The 17,636-nt window shown below is 38.8% G+C and overlaps 1 protein-coding gene across 1 annotated transcript; it reads right to left on the reverse strand.

Moving 5' to 3' along the window:
* Positions 1–7,798: 7,798 nt before the first annotated feature.
* On the reverse strand, positions 7,799–11,967 carry LOC131659192 (uncharacterized). Its single transcript, XM_058928417.1, has 7 exons — positions 11,893–11,967; positions 11,000–11,694; positions 9,630–10,873; positions 9,288–9,449; positions 9,033–9,197; positions 7,951–8,783; positions 7,799–7,852 (listed from the first exon to the last, which is right to left on the reverse strand). Exons 1-7 carry the CDS (start codon positions 11,965–11,967, stop codon positions 7,799–7,801), a joined length of 3,228 nt encoding a protein of 1,075 aa, XP_058784400.1.
* Between the last annotated feature and the right edge of the window lie 5,669 nt (positions 11,968–17,636).

Consider the following 17,636-nt stretch of genomic DNA (forward strand, 5'->3'; position numbering starts at 1 on the left):
GAAAGTAAGCCATAAATGTTTTTGAATGACGAATATGTGATACCTCAGATGAACTTGTTTGAAATTTATACTCTAATTTTTCCGTATAATTTATCGGGTAGATTAGGGGTGTTACAGCAGAGATAGAGAACTTAGAAACAATGCCTAGCTGGGAGGGGATAGCCAGTTGAATGTTATTGTTGATCTGCCAAGAATTATTCCACCATTCACTGACTTTGGAAGTGAGGGCATGGTGAAATATTTTTCGAATTTGAAACTTGTTTGCTAAGGAGTCACCTCTCCAGTTATCCAACCAAAAATTAATGCTTTTTCCATTGCCAATGCTCCAGATGCAACTATCCAATACAATATTATGAGCTTCTTTGATTCCATTCCAAATTGAAGATTTAATGGCATACTTTATGATCTTTCCATTTCTTTTCACTCTATCCTTAAGCAGAATGGACCACCATTGGTTAACATTCAGAAACTTCTAGCAAAGATGAAAGCTGGTAGCAGTATTGTAAGCTTTAAGTGAAATAATTCCTAAACCTCCTTCATTCATCTTCTTGCAATAGGATTTTCAAGCAATTGTAACTAATTTCTTTTTTCCCATGTTTCCACTCTAGATAAAGTTTCTAATCCAAGTCTCAATTTTATTTATTAAACTGCCAGGCCAATTATATATTGAAATGCAATGCACCATCATGCTAAGGATTACTGATTTCACCAGCTGATTTCTTCCAGCCATAGATAGAGCTTTAGGTTTCCAAGCAGCCAATTTGAGCCTAATGTTATCTGCAATGTACATAAAGTAACAAGCTTTAGGTTTACCAACAAAAATCGGAACACCAAGATAGATGAAGGAGGGTTATCAATAGTGAAACCAATTAGATTAGCCAAACTTTTATGCCTAGTAGTAGACATTTCACCGGCATAAATAAGGGATTTGGAATAGTTGCAGAGCTGGCCAAAGAATTTCCCATAGTCCTTAAGAAGATCAGAAATAGCTTTGAGAGATTTAGCATCCCCTCTGCAGAATATCTTTATGTCATCTGCAAAGAGAGTGTGAGATGGAACCAAACTATATTTGTTAGCTTTAATAAGATTGAGTTGGTTAGTATTCACAAGGTTGGTAATTCCTCTACTAAGGACATCTTCTGCTATGCAAAATAAAAGAGGTGACAATGGATCTCCTTGCCTCACACCATTTGAGCAAGAGAAGTATCCAATTTTCTTGCCATTGAAGCTAATAGACATGGTTGTAGAATTAAGGATAGCAAGAATCCAATGACAAAATTTAGCATTAAAACCAAAGCATTTAAGAGTGTGTATGAGGATATTCCAGCTAAAGGTGTCAAAGGCTTTGGCTATGTCAATTTTTAAAGCAACATTGCCACTAAAGCTTTTATTATTAAGGGTATTAATAGCTTCAGAGGTTAGATAGATTCCATCATTGATGCTTCTGCCAGGGGCAAATCCCTTTTGCTTAGTAGAAATAAGATTAGGGAGGATGGTAGATAATTTATCAGCCAAAATTTTGGAAATGATTTTGAACTTAAAGTTAGCAGAGGCAATAGGCCTATATTGCCCAAGACGATTAGCTTCCTTCACTTTAGGAATAAGGACTAAGGTATTAGCATTATAGTTAGGCGTTATCCATCGTTGAGTGAAAAACTGCAAAACAGCATTAGTGACATCAAGTTTTATTATGTTCCACTATTTGTGGTAAAAAAACTCCCCCAAAACCATCAGGGCCTGGAGCATAGTCAGCCTTTAGGTTTTGGACAGCCTAGTGAGTCTCTTCAGAAGTAGGAATCATAGTTAGCAGCTCATTGATTTGATCAGACACCAAATTAGGAATGATTGAGCTAGGTAATTGACTTTCCTGTAAAACAGCATCATTATTAAAAATCTTTTTGGAATGATTCACAATATGATTCTCTAATATGTTCTGGTCACATACAACCTCTTTCTCAATAACCAAGGAAGATATAAGACTAGTCTTTCTTCTAATTTTTGCATAAGTATGGAAGAAACTAGTGTTTCTATCACCATTAACCTGCCATTTTATTCTAGATTTCTCCTTCCAGAATTCCTCTTCCATGTTCAAAGCTATCTCAAGGTCATGTTGAGCCTTAACTTCCTCATCATGTAAGCTATCAGAGTAACCATTTGTGCCAATATCCCTCTGGATGTCTTTCAAGGTATTCTCAGCATTACTGACATTAAGATTGACATTCCCAAAATAATTTTTGTTCCAAACTTTAAGTTTAGTTTTAAGAAGTTTTAATTTTCTGTCAAGGACATACATAGGGAAGCCATAAACTTTAGTTTTCCAAACTTCCTCAATTACTTTAGAGAAATCCTCATTAAGAGTCCACATAGTTATAAACTTCAATTGGGAAGTAAAGGAAACTTTCTCTAAGTTTATGGAGTAAAGCAAAGGATAATGCTAGCATCCTCCTTGTCCTTTTCAGCCATATTTGCCCAAGAGTCTATAAGGAATGTGGTTATTTGCTTTTTGTGAGCCTCATCAATTTGAGTCTCAGGAACCCCTTCCACCAGTTGTGTTGCATTAATATATTTACTTTCAGAGTTTCCATCATTAGAAGATGGTGTTGAAACAAAGTTAACAGTTGTAGTGCTAGTAACAATAGCAGTTTGAAGGTGCTTAGTGTTAGAAGTTTCCCCCTCAGTGAAGATGTTTCCTACCTTAGTGATCGGAAAAATAGCAAGTGTACTATTTTCACCGATGTAGTAATAATGGGTTTTACCCCAAGTATCGATCACGAGGATTGCGTAGGAAACACAAGTTATTTAAGTCAATTAAACAAAAGAGCAAATAGGTGTTTTGTTATAATGCAATAAGTAAATTTAAATAACAGAAATAATAAAAATAAGCTGAAATAAAAGTTTGACTTTTTAGATGTAATTTGAGGTAATGCCAGGGTAGGTGTTTGATCTTCCTTATAATGACTCTGTAAAAAGATCTCTTCAACAAGTTCATAGAATGCAACTATTTGTTCTTAAGGGTGTTTCCCTAAGTCCTTAGTGGAAAACCTTTTGGTTTGCAATCTATTGCCTAAGTCCTTAGAAACAAAGGTTTGTAAACCAAAGATGTAAATAATCAAGAATGTTCAAATAACCTTTCGGTATCCCTAGTCCTAGGTGATAACTACTAGATCAAATTGTTTAAAAACCTTAACAACCGTAGTCCTACAAATTGTTAACCGTAGATCAATCTTTGTTTTTCCGACAAAGAAGGCATAAAAACATTAAACAATCAAATTGCATAAAACTAATACTTGATTAAAGAAATACGGAATTCAAAAGTCATTACAATTCAAATCAGGGACACCCCCCTGGCATTGGGGGGTTTAGCCTCTCATAATATTCAAGAAACCAAAATCAGAAAGTTTAGACATTTACAAAAGATTAGGAGAACTCTGATCTTCAATGGTTTCCACCGTTGAATCTCTTCGTCTTCCACAACCTTGATAACGCTCTCTTGCTCTCTTCTGGAATTCTTTCGTACGATCAAAAAAAGTGCCCTCACCTTGTCTTTCAGTCTCTTTTAATCTCCCTAGGTTTTCAGATCTCAGCCGCAATACCTAAACTGCCCCTGGACTTTAAAAAGATTGGAAAAACCAAAATTCAGAAAATTGGTCCGCACAGCTGACACGGCCGTGTCACTTGACACGGGCAGACCGTGTCAGCTTCTGGTCTGAGGGTTTATATTCTTCAGGAGGTCGGACACGGCCGTGTCAGGTGACACGGTCAGACCGTGTCCGCCTCTGCCCATATGTTCCTTCTTGGCTTTTTGCTTCCTTTTTCACACCTCTTGGCCATGCGATCTTCCATCAATCCCAAGCTAAACTGAAACCATTACCAAACGAGATAAAAAGCACCTAATTTACAATGAGAATGACACAAAAACAAACTTCACACAAATAAACTTAAAATTAGATAAATTAAAGAAAACATTGGGAAATAAACACAAAGTGTTACCAAACATGATGATCGTGTGTCGAATTTATGATGAAATTGAGTGTAAAATGGTGACCGATCACAACCCCAAACTTATCTCATTGCTTGTCCTCAAGCGATGCAAGCGAACAAACAAAGGACACCTTGAATTTTCCTTTGGTACCACAACATAGCCGATGTCATTCGCAACTTGAATCCCTTCCTTGAGTCAGCTTTTGAAACTCATCGCCCCTTGTTGTCCGTCACACTTCAATTCAAAATGTGTTTCACCTGCAAACTTGTCACACTTCTCCCCATTTCTCTCTTGGTTAAAGTATTTTTCGCTCAGATCAAAATATGCGATATCAACCCTTGACTTTGCGAGTATCCTACTTTCACTACACAATAAAAAGGAATCACACAATTTGAGGTCTTTATGGGTTGTAACGGGGCTGAGGTGAAGGGTGGATAAACAGTGAATGGGTACACAACTGGTTCTTCTGCACTTACGTTACTCTTATCATTTTTTTTTCATATGGGGTGTTCTTCTTATATTCCCCGTTTTTACGGGTTTTTACTTTTCTTTGGGCCCATGTGTGTTCAATCCCCTTTCTTTTTTTTTCTTTTTGTTTGTTCTCTTTTTCTCTCTTTTTTTTTTTCCTTTTACGTTCATACACATATATCGGCCACCCCAAACTTACAATTTTCACACAGTTGTACTTAAGAGAAAACGATAAGTGCTACCCGGAAGTGATAATAATAAAAGATGGAGAAAAGACCAAACAAAACAAGGAGGAATGGCTCAACGGGTTATACGAGGGATATGACCATACAAGACAAAACAACAATGGTGGACAACAATGATAGGATGATGAAACAATTAATAACAAGCAACTGCCTCTTGTGTGATTTCTCAATTGTGTTATGTTGATAGAATAGACGCAAAATTAGGGAGATAAAGACATACCTGATTTCACTCTCATGGTGATCTCTTTAAGTGTTTGGCTTTTTATAATCCTCACCAGGTAAGTTAAGTTTGCAGCTTCCGCACACCCTCATGTCGTGTGACTTCTCTTTCCGGCTTGATTTCGTCCCTCAACTGCTCAATTCCGTTCGCCATATTGCGTCCGACATCTTCTTTTTGGCTACATCTACTTCCAAGGTGCCTTGAGATATTAGCTTTTGGTCGAGTCGTCCTCCCATTTATCACTCATCACTTCATGCCTTCGACACCAACCTTCATCCTGTTACACTTTTGATTCAACTAAAAAGAAAATTTCAGACAAAACAAATTAACATGAAATACTAAAATACGAAAACAATACTGATAAAAGAAAACAATACTGATAAAATCCCTCCCCCACTTGCACTAAACATTGTCCCCAATGTTTTCGTACTCGCCGGAGAGGACTTACCGAACATCCTACTGAGGAGGAGGAGGGAAATGCAACATCAATTGTTGCATCATGCTGTGCATCTCCGTCATCATCACGCCTTGACGGGTTTGTTCATCTCCTTGACGGTGTAGCTCTAAACTTTGACGCGCTTGCTCACCTCTGAGATCGGCGAATTCGCCGTGAATCCACTTCCATTCTTCGCTTGTGAAAGATGAAGATTGGTGACCTCCTTGTGAGGATTGACCCGTCTCTCCTTGTAGGTGTTCATTCTCTTCACTCCGCTGAAACTGATAATTGCTCCGAAAAACCTCCCGATACCTCCAGTTTGCTTCGTCAATGGTGGAGGTTCTTTCGGGGTTTGGAAGGTTCATGATCACTGTTTTCCCAACTTTGTACTCGTAATTGGTACCATTCATCTGTATCACAAGTTGGTTAATCAATGCAAGTATATCTAATTTAGTCATACCTGCCACTGGTGCATGCTGTTGCTCCACCGGGTCATAGCCGAGGAATGTAGCTATTTGAGTGATGATGCCTCCAACACAAATGTCGCCAGAAACTGCTTTTCCCACTTTACTTAAATGGGCAGCTACAAAAGCAGCTACATTGACCGGAGTTTCCGAAATCATTGAGGACATAAAAAACAGTTCAGTTTGCGAAATAACGCCTTGGCTATCTCCCCTGCCAAACATAGAATAAGCCAAGCATTTTTGCACATAACGAAAACAAGGATTATGAATTCAGGAGGCTTTCGCGTCCTTCGCGATATACTCAGTTCCTGTGATCTTAGACCAAAACCGACCTGGATTAAAATCACTAGGCAATTTTCCGGGACCATCAACGGGTATACCAAGTATAGCACCTAATTCCTCGAGCGTTAACCGGTGCTGCATTTGAAACAACTGAAAAGTGATGGCCCCGGTACACATAGGGAGGTTTCTTTCCCAATCCGTATGCACCTCGTACTCCACTGTACTTAAGAACTCTAGTGTTATCCGTTCATAAGTCGGTGTTGTACGCAACATAAAGTCTAACAGCCCTATTTTATTCAGCAACCTATGAACATCCTCAGACAAACCCAATTCAGCTAAAGTCGAGGGACACAAATACCTGTTTGGAATTAACCGTCTATCCTTAAGTTTTGCATACCGGACTTCATAGGTGGGTATGGAGAAAGTGAATCCATGAGCATTCTCGTTGCTCGGTTCATCCGCCTGTTCCACATTCCTCCGTGGTCGAGTAGAAGGTCTTGAAGGTCCATCCTCGGTTGGCCTTCTTCTAGAAGCATTCTTCGGGGGCATTTTGGGTACCTGAAAAAAAACAAAAACTCAAAAGTGGAATTAGTAAAAACGGCCACCGTAGGTGGATGGAGCACGGTGAATGGAGCACTTTTTGTGAAGTGGGTGTGAGGAAAAATTGAATATTTGGAGAGGTGGATGAAGGTTTTTTATGGAAGAGTAATGGAGGAGGGAAGGTGTTGTTGGGGAAGAAGAAGAAGAAAGAAAGAGAAAGAAAGAGGTAAAGTGGGGAAAAGGGAGGAAAAAGTAGGGTTTTGAAAAGTGGGGCGCGCGGGACCCACAGAAAATCATAAAAAAAATTTCAAATCTGACTCGCTGACACGGCCGTGTCAGGTGACACGGCCAGACCGTGTCCGAGTCTGGAAGTTCCTTATTTTTTTTCTTTAAAAAACAATCCAGGTGACACGGGCGTGTCAAGCAACACGGTCAGACCGTGTCCGAGTCTGGAATTCCAACTTTTCTTTCCAAAATTCTGGAGTAAGGTGACACGGCCGTGTCTGTCAACACGGCCAGACCGTGTCAACTACTGCCTTCACAAAATTTTCTCCGTTTTGAATTTTCTGCTCTTTTCACTCCCTGATGGCTGTGTTCCAACAACAACCTACAACTAAAACTAAACAAACAAGGCAAACTGTCAGAAACAAAAAAAAAACAAAAATAGTGGGTTGCCTCCCACTCAGCGCTTCGTTTAACGTCGCATGGCTCGACGTATGCCTCCCTCATTAAGTGAGACGCACATGTTCAATTGATCTAACTTCCTGCCCAGCATAGTAGGGTTTCAACCTCTGTCCATTTACTTTGAATATATCCCCAGTGACTTGGTTTTTAACTTCAATCGCGCCATGTGGGAAAACTTTGTGTACAACAAAAGGCCCTGACCATCTGGATTTCAATTTTCCAGGAAACAGCTTCAGCCTCGAGTTAAACAATAACACGAGTTGTCCTTCCCAAAAATCCTTCTTGATGATCCTCTGGTCGTGCCACTTCTTTGTTTGTTCTTTGTACATCTTGGCATTTTCATAAGCTTGATCTCGAAATTCCTCTAACTCGTGTAGTTGAAGGATACGGGACTCACCGACTTTTACAATATCATAATTAAGGAATTTAGATGCCCAAAATGCCTTGTGTTCAAGCTCGAGTGGTAAATGGCAAGCTTTACCATAAACCAACTGGTAGGGTGACATGCCTATGGGTGTTTTGAAAGCCGTCCTGTAGGCCCATAATGCATCGTCGAGCTTCACAGCCCAATCTTTTCTTGAGGTACTGACTGTCTTTTCGAGAATCTGTTTAATTTGCCTGTTCGATACCTCTACTTGACCACTAGTCTGAGGGTGGTAAGCTGTTGCAATCTTGTGCTTCACATTATACTTTTTCAGCAGATTCTCCATCAACTTATTCAAGAAATGCGTACCTTCATCGCTTATGAGTGTTCGGGGGACACCGAATCTGGAGAATATGTTGTTCTTGAGGAAAGTTACCACCACTTTGGCATCATTTGTAGGCAGAGCAACTGCTTCAACCCATTTAGAGACGTAGTCCACCGCTACCAGGATGTAATTTTTTCCACATGAGGGTGGAAAGGGTCCCATGAAATCAATACCCCACACATCAAACAACTCCACTTCAAGAATACCCTTCTGAGGCATCTGATTTCTTTTTGAGATATTCCCTGTTCTCTGACACCTGTCGCATTCTTTCACAATGCTTTGGGCGTCTTTGAATATGGTGGGCCAATATAGACCAGATTGTAGGACTTTTGCAGCTGTTCTATCACCACTGAAATGTCCTCCGTATTCTGAGTCATGGCATGCTTTCAGTACATCTCGTTGTTCCTCTTCAGGTACACATCTTCTAATCAACCCATCGAGACCTTTCTTGTATAAGTAAGGATCATCCCACAAGTAGAACCTGCAATCATGTAAAAACTTTTTTCTACGGTTATAGTCAAAATCATCAGGTATAATACCACCTACCAAATAATTCGCATAATCGGCGAACCAAGGTATACCAATAACAGCGAGGATATGTTCATCTGCGAACTCATCCTTTATTGGGCGTGTGGTTTCTGTCTCTTCAATTGGTGACATTCGAGACAAATGATCTGCTACAGTGTTCTCAGATCCTTTCTTGTCACGAATTTCTACATCAAACTCTTGAAGTAGTAAGATCCATCTTAGCAGTCTTGGCTTAGAGTCCTGTTTAGCAAAAAGATACTTCAAAGCAGCATGGTCAGTATAAACAATGACTCTAGAACCCAACAGATATTGCCTGAATTTATCAAAGGCATAAACAACTGCTAACAACTCCTTTTCAGTAGTTGCATAGTTCATCTGTGCAGGGTTCAACACATGACTAGCGTAGTAAATAACATGTAACAATTTTTCTCTACGTTGTCCCAACACTGCCCCTACTGCAATATCACTTGCATCACACATGATCTCAAAAGGTAGAGACCAATCTGGTGCTACAACAATTGGTGTCGATACTAATTTTTTCTTTAATGTATCAAATGCTGCGGCACATTCTTTGTCAAAATCAAAAGCTTTGTCCTTAACTAAAAGTGTAGTTAAAGGTTTTGCTATTTTTGAGAAATCTCTTATGAACCTACGGTAAAAACCCGCATGCCCTAAGAAACTTCGGATACCTTTTTCATTCAGGGGAGGAGGTAATTTTGCAATGACTTCTATCTTGGCTTGATCAACTTCTATTCCCTTATGAGAAATTTTGTGGCCCAAGACTATACCTTCACGCACCATGAAGTGGCACTTCTCCCAATTTAGGATTAAGTTGGTTTGTTGGCATCTTTCTAAAACAATAGCAAGGTTAGTTAAGCAGTTATCAAAAGACTTACCAAAAACCGAGAAGTCATCCATGAACACTTCCATATGCTTCTCAAGCATATCGGAGAAAATGGATTGCATGCATCGTTGAAATGTGGCCGGTGCATTACATAACCCAAATGGCATTCTTCTGTAGGCAAAAATACCAAAAGGGCATGTAAACGCGGTCTTCTCTTGATCCTCTGGTGCCACAGCTATCTGATTATACCCTGAGTAACCATCAAGGAAACAATAGTAGTCATGACCCGCCAACCTTTCTAACATCTGGTCGATGAAAGGCAACGGGAAGTGATCTTTTCTTGTTGCTTGATTTAGTCTTCGGTAGTCAATACAGACTCTCCACCTTGTAACTGTCCTTGTGGGAATCAACTCATTTTTTTCGTTCTTAACAACGGTAGTTCCACCTTTCTTTGGCACCACATGAACTGGACTCACCCATGAACTGTCAGATATTGGGTAGATCATCCCGGCGTCCAAAAGTTTTACCACCTCCTTTCTAACCACCTCCTTCATTGCTGGATTCAGTCGTCGTTGAGGTTGGACAACCGGTTTGTGATTCTCTTCCATTAAAATCTTGTGCATGCAAAGTGTTGGACTTATTCCTTTCAAGTCTTCAATTGACCATCCAAGGGCACTTTTATGCTTTTTCAGAACTTTGACAAGTTTATCTTCTTGAAGGAATTCAAGGTGAGAACTTATTATAGCCGGGCACTTACTTTCTGTGTCTAAAAAGACGTATTTGAGGTTCTCCGGTAATTGTTTGAGTTCAGCCCCCTTCTTTGGTTCATCTTTATTTACTTCCACTAACGGTTGCCTTAGATCCTCCCATCTGTTGTGGCGAGAATCTTTGGCAAATGATATTTCCATCATGGCTAAAACTTCACTATCTTTTTCATCAATTACCTCCTCTTCTTCGAAAATTGATAGACTCAAAACTCTTTCCAAGGGTAATTTATGTTTTGTCAAAGAGTTTTCTTCATCACAAATTCGCTCAATTACCTCAATGTGTTGACTTGTGGCAACATCATCTTTGTACTTCATAGTGTTTCGCACATCAATCTTCAATTCTTCATCATAAACTTTCAAGGTCATTGTACCTTCCTCTATGTCGATCAAACACCTCCCGGTCTCTAGAAATGGTCTCCCTAAAATGATTGGTATCTCTTCATCTTCGGGCATCTCTAAAATAACAAAGTCTACCGGGAATACGAACTTATCGATTTTCACCAACACGTCTTCTACCACTCCGTAAGGTCTTTTAATTGATTGGTCAGCGAACTGGAGTGTCATTCGTGTGTCTTGTACTTTACCTATTCCCAATCTTTTGTAAATGGATAATGGCATAAGACTCACACTTGCTCCTAAGTCTATCAGTGCTTTCTTGAAAGACCTATCACCAATTGTGCATGGTATAGTTACCGAACCTCTGTCTTTCTTTTTAACCGGAATCTTCATTCCCTGCAAAATAGCACTACAAGTCTCGGTTAGAATAATCGGATCATTCTCGATGGTTCGCCTTTTTGAAATGATATCCTTCATAAATTTCGCATAAGTGGGCATTTGCTCAAGTGCCTCTAAGAAAGGAATGTTCAGCTCAAGTTTCTTGAACATCTCTAAGAACTTCTCGAAATTCTTCTCATGTTGTTCTTTCTTTCTATTTCTCGTGGGAAAAGGGAGTTTAACTGCCGGTTTTGGTGTAACTAATTTTTCTTTTACTACCCTTTCGTCCCTCTTGACTTCTTGACTTACACCCTCATTCTCTTTAATCTCGACATCTACTTCAATCAACATATCCTCATCCTCGAAATTTCTCTCCGGTTTGTCATTGGATTTATTGCTTCTGGTAATTACAGCGTTCACATGATTGTTGTCTCTGGGATTTGTAACCGTGGCACTTGGGAGAGCGCCTTGTGGTTGAGTGTTGGTCATTTGTTGGGCAATCTGACTCACTTGAATCTCTAAGTTTTTGATTGATGCCCCTGTGTTTCTCAAGTTGCTCCTAGTTTCTTCCTGAAATTGAGAGTTTTGAGCTGCCATCTTTTCAATAGCTATCTCCCATTCTGCCTTCTTCAGTACCTGTTGCTGCAATTGTTGAGGTGCTTGAGATTGGAACTGTTGCGGGTGATGTTGAAATTGTTGCTGATAGGGAACTTGTTGTTGAGGAGGTCTGTATTGTTGTGACTGAGCTGGAGATTGATATTGGATTGGTCCCTGCTTTTGAAAGTTTCCTTGTTGGTCCTTCCATGCAAAATTTGGATGATTTTTCCAACCCGGATTATATGTATTGGCATAAGGATTGTTTTGCCTCAACATATGAATCTGTTCCACCTGTTCCTGCGTTGCCACACAATGCATGGCAAAATGCGGTCCACTACATATTTCACATATAATTGAGGTGGTTGGCTCAACCTGTGCTACCTTCTGTTCACCGAGATTCATTTTTTTCAATCTTCTTTCTACTTCAGCTGCAATCTGTTCTTCCATTTTGACCACCTGATCAGCAAGCTTCAAATCAATTTTTCCTTCTGGTTGGCTCATAGCGCGGTCATATAACTCAATGTGCTCATTGGCGGCAATCGCTTCTATGATTCTCTTGATACCAGTGGCTGTTGCAAAGTTAGTTGAGCCACCGGCAGCCGTGTCGATAAGCTGTTTTGTCTTAAGTCGGAGACCATTAACAAAAGTCTGCATTTGCTCGGTTGGGTCCATATTATGAGTAGGACATGCAACCAAACATCTCTTGAACCTTTTGTATGCATCCCCCAACGATTCCCCTTCTTTCTGCTTGAAGTTTACAATATCATATCTTTTTCGGATGAAAACTGATGCGGGGAAGTATTCGTTCAAGAAAGCGGTTTCCATCTGTTGCCATGTTGTGATGCTTCCCGCTGGAAGTGAGTAAAACCACTCTTCCGCATCTTTAGATAAGGTAAAAGGAAACATTACAAGTCTCTTAGATTCTTCAGAATGACCTTCAATCTTTAATGACGTTGTCGTGGTGAGGAATCTTTGTAGATGCTTATTTGCATCTTCATTGATTCGTCCTGCAAACGGCTTGCTCTCCAACTGTCGGATAGTTGAAGGATGAAGTTGGAAGTGTGCAACATTGACCGGTTGGTTTACAATGGTCATTCTTCCAAGCGGTGCATTGGCTCTTCCATAATCACCCAAAAGTCTCTCTGGAGGAGGTGGATCAGCTGCCATAGTTTCAGGCTCAGAATCTGACTGCTCGGACTGAATAGATATTATTTCTTCGTCTTCTGATTCTGAAACTATAGGGGAGTCTTCTTTCGATGCCAGTCTTTTTCGCTTGACTTCTCGGAGTCGTACTCTCAATAGTCTTTCTGGTTCTGCGTTAAAAAGAAGTTCAGCTGAGGCCTTACCTCGCATACAAGATTAGAAATCGATTAGTAGATAAGTAAAAAAATTAAAGTTAAAATAAGCAAATAAAAATTTCAGCAAAAAGAATTTTAATTGCAGAGCAATAAAATTTTAATTGACTAAAATAAAACTTATATTTTGGCAATCCCTGGCAACGGCGCCAAAAACTTGATCGGAAAAATAGCAAGTGTACTATTTTCACCGATGTAGTAATAATGGGTTTTACCCCAAGTATCGATCACGAGGATTGCGTAGGAAACACTATTTAAGTCAATTAAACAAAAGAGCAAATAGGTGTTTTGTTATAATGCAATAAGTAAATTTAAATAACAGAAATAATAAAAATAAGCTGAAATAAAAGTTTGACTTTTTAGATGTAATTTGAGGTAATGCCAGGGTAGGTGTTTGATCTTCCTTATAATGACTCTGTAAAAAGATCTCTTCAACAAGTTCATAGAATGCAACTATTTGTTCTTAAGGGTGTTTCCCTAAGTCCTTAGTGGAAAACCTTTTGGTTTGCAATCTATTGCCTAAGTCCTTAGAAACAAAGGTTTGTAAACCAAAGATGTAAATAATCAAGAATGTTCAAATAACCTTTCGGTATCCCTAGTCCTAGGTGATAACTACTAGATCAAATTGTTTAAAAACCTTAACAACCGTAGTCCTACAAATTGTTAACCGTAGATCAATCTTTGTTTTTCCGACAAAGAAGGCATAAAAACATTAAACAATCAAATTGCATAAAACTAATACTTGATTAAAGAAATACGGAATTCAAAAGTCATTACAATTCAAATCAGGGACACCCCCCTGGCATTGGGGGGTTTAGCCTCTCATAATATTCAAGAAACCAAAATCAGAAAGTTTAGACATTTACAAAAGATTAGGAGAACTCTGATCTTCAATGGTTTCCACCGTTGAATCTCTTCGTCTTCCACAACCTTGATAACGTTCTCTTGCTCTCTTCTGGAATTCTTTCGTACGATCAAAAAAAGTGCCCTCACCTTGTCTTTCAGTCTCTTTTAATCTCCCTAGGTTTTCAGATCTCAGCCGCAATACCTAAACTGCCCCTGGACTTTAAAAAGATTGGAAAAACCAAAATTCAGAAAATTGGTCCGCACAGCTGACACGGCCGTGTCACTTGACACGGGCAGACCGTGTCAGCTTCTGGTCTGAGGGTTTATATTCTTCAGGAGGTCGGACACGGCCGTGTCAGGTGACACGGTCAGACCGTGTCCGCCTCTGCCCATATGTTCCTTCTTGGCTTTTTGCTTCCTTTTTCACACCTCTTGGCCATGCGATCTTCCATCAATCCCAAGCTAAATTGAAACCATTACCAAACGAGATAAAAAGCACCTAATTTACAATGAGAATGACACAAAAACAAACTTCACACAAATAAACTTAAAATTAGATAAATTAAAGAAAACATTGCGAAATAAACACAAAGTGTTACCAAACATGATGATCGTGTGTCGAATTTATGATGAAATTGAGTGTAAAATGGTGACCGATCACATAGCCTTTGTCAGTTCAGGAGCTTTATTTGCAATTTCTTCATTTGAAGCTTCAATATCAACCACTTCTACCACTTTTTACTTGTGCCTTTAGAGTCAACACCTTTATTGTGCTTCCTGTCTCCTTCAGTTCCTTTCAAGATTGTCTCTTTTCTTTTGCAAGAAGTAACATTATGCCCAATGCACGAGCAGAAGGAACAAAATTCTGGAACTTTTTCATACTCAATGTCTACAAAGAATGCGAAAACTACTCTTTCAACCAGAATTTTATAAACAAACTCTTTAGTTAGATCTAAATCAACTAAAACCCTGACAAAATGTCCAAAGGGTCTCTCAAATGCAGATTTGTTTGAGGCAGAGTCAATGCAAATTGGTGTTCCAATACTAGAAATTGCAAACAAGATTCTTGGTCTCCAGTACTCCTGAGAAAGGCCATGGATTCTTATCCATACTTGAGCAGAAGTTTGTTTCAGAGTTGAAGGAACGAAATCCTTTGTCCACAGGAACAATTTAAAAACTCCTTGAGGTATGGACCAAGCTCCAACTGATCTAACACGCTGGACATCCTCAAGTGTTGAGAAAGCATATTCAAAGAAGCCTTTTCCAAGAGATGTTATTCCCCGTTTTCCTATTGTCGGCCAAAGCTCCAGAAATTTGATTATTAAGCTTGACACTGTTAATGGAACAACCCTTTGGACCAAATAACCCTTCTATGGAGGTTATGCTTACAGGCCTCTACTCCAAGTTTATACTCATCTTCAAGAATGGTGATGGCTAATCTATCTCCTTTAAGGCAAGGAGTAGGGCACTGACTTAAGGGTATTGAAGGTGGAGAAAAACACAAGAAAGGGGGGTTTGAATTGTGTTCTTCAATATTTATTTCCCTTTCTATAAATCTTTTCTTTCTTCTAATATCTCATCATTTTTGATATGCTTTAGATAATATTGCGGAAGCATAAAAATGCATAACCAACGAGATATACATTCATTTAGTTTCTTTTCTTTATCAGAACTTCTGACTTTGTTAAGCACCATTCTAAATAGGGACTGCGTGGAAATTACGGGTTAAATGAAAGTTCAGAAAGTAAAAGACACATTCATTTTTATCCTGGTTCACCTTCTCAACAAGGCTACCTCCAGTCCACCATCCTCAGGTGATTTTGCCTCTTTCCATAGAGGACTTAATCCACTATAACCAAAACTTGATTACAACTGCACAACCAACATGTGTGACTAATAATACAATGCACGAGCCAACTGCTGGTGACTAACAACCTTGCACAAGCCAATTGCTCGTGACTTACTCCAATGAACTGTTCAGTGATCTGATTCACAGATGTAACATTCATTGACCCCTTTGAACTTATGACCTTCACTTGGTGTTCTAAGAGGATTTCCACAATGACCACGGTCACTGTCATCTCAAGCTTCTGACCTTTACTTGGTCACTTAAGGAATAATCGACATTAAGTTTGGTTATAATTCAATGCTTCTCAACAAGCAGATTTTCTTATTATCTAGGTACATATTGTTTTGACACACTGACAAGTAATCATTTCTGGTGTCTAAACAAGTGATTAGAAGATTCTTAAGAGATAACACAATATATGTAACAACTCTTGTGTCATATGTATTCTTACAAGATTTATCTTGTAGTCTTTTAGTCTTCACATTCCGGACGAGATCTTCACTTCTTTGTTGATAAGCAGAGTAAGAACATTGGCTCTTTGTATTGAGTGCTTCTTCAATTAGATCTTCGTCTTCATTTCTCTGAAAGCAGATTAAGAGCAACAGCTCTTGATTTAAATTTCTTCTTGTGTAATGATCTTCCTTTTCACCTTTGATACTGATCATGGAGCTTGTCAAGCTAAAAGCACATTAATGAACTTAAGCAAACATACAACACTGTAGAGAAACAACTTAGTGTATTTAGTTTCTTTAGCCATCTAATGTAAGGATTTAATATATTGATCATGTATTTGTGGATTTCTTTCAGATATATTTCTAACTTTCACTACTCCACTGGAGCATACTGCATAACATGCAGAATCTTATTTTCTTCACTCGGTTTTCTTTATATGGACATGTCGTAGTACTTAAAACACTCTTACTTTCTTTTTCTTCTCTCTGTATTTGTGGATTTCTTTAGTGTAACTTGGTGCATTTATGCATGCATTACACACTCTTTGATTTGAAGCTCTTGTTCTTTTATAGGCGATTGAATAGTACCGTTGGAACATTTTGAATGTTTCAATAAATGCATTGTAACACGTGTACTGCAAGGAGATGCTTTCACAGCATATCTTATCTTGAATATAGAGATAACTTGTAAGTTGAGTTTGTATCTACGTTCGCGTGGTTCCAAGATTCACATGTGACTTTATCATTATTGTTTTTATCGATCACTGTATTTGGCTTATAGATGTATTGGATGTGCTGAAGCTAAGTTCTTTAGAACTTCTCTGAACTTCTGGACCTGGTAGAATTCTGATATAATTATCATGCTTGTTTCATATCCTGCATGTTGAATGAGTCTTGTACGAACATCTGCACACTTAATGAAACTATTAGTAATAAAATTGCTACTCACAAAATATATGCTTGTTATCATCCAAACCAGATTCGGAACAGAGATCCCAATCTTGTTCTAACAGGTATGTCACAAACGTTGTTTGAAATCATTGATGCAAAGGATTTCACACAGTTTTGATCATTCGTGTTTTTAGCTGTAGATGAGTGTTTAGCTACATTCGAGTCCTCTTTAGAATGCGCATTGACTTCCGGGAAGAGAGTTTCTACATCCATATCTGATAGAGAAGGATGAGAAGGGGGTGAAGAGAAGAGATCAGATGAGAGCAGTTGCCACCATGAAGTAGTCGTTACCGGTGAGAAATAGCCGTTACCGGTCAAAGTTCAGGTGTTTGGGATGTCATCTATTCAGCAACCAGAGATATTCTTATCAATCTATATTAAAATTATAATTCAATTAAGGAAATTCACCACCAGGATACATATGAGTGGCAAGCACCAATAAAAGTGGTGATGCGGTGAGAGGAATTTCGATTGTCAAATATTTAAAGCTCCATAATAACATATAAAATTGAAAAAAGAAATGGCATTCCTTTGAGAAACAATTATTTTGAAAAATGATATTGTTACAACAAATATTTTACCTACACCTACACGCTTAGTTGTCTTAACCTATATTTAAGATTTGTTAGGACTAGATGATAGCCCTGCGATGCGCGGGTTGTG

Source organism: Vicia villosa, linkage group LG3 (assembly GCF_029867415.1).
Source record: "Vicia villosa cultivar HV-30 ecotype Madison, WI linkage group LG3, Vvil1.0, whole genome shotgun sequence".
NCBI classification, from domain to species: Eukaryota; Viridiplantae; Streptophyta; class Magnoliopsida; order Fabales; family Fabaceae; genus Vicia; species Vicia villosa.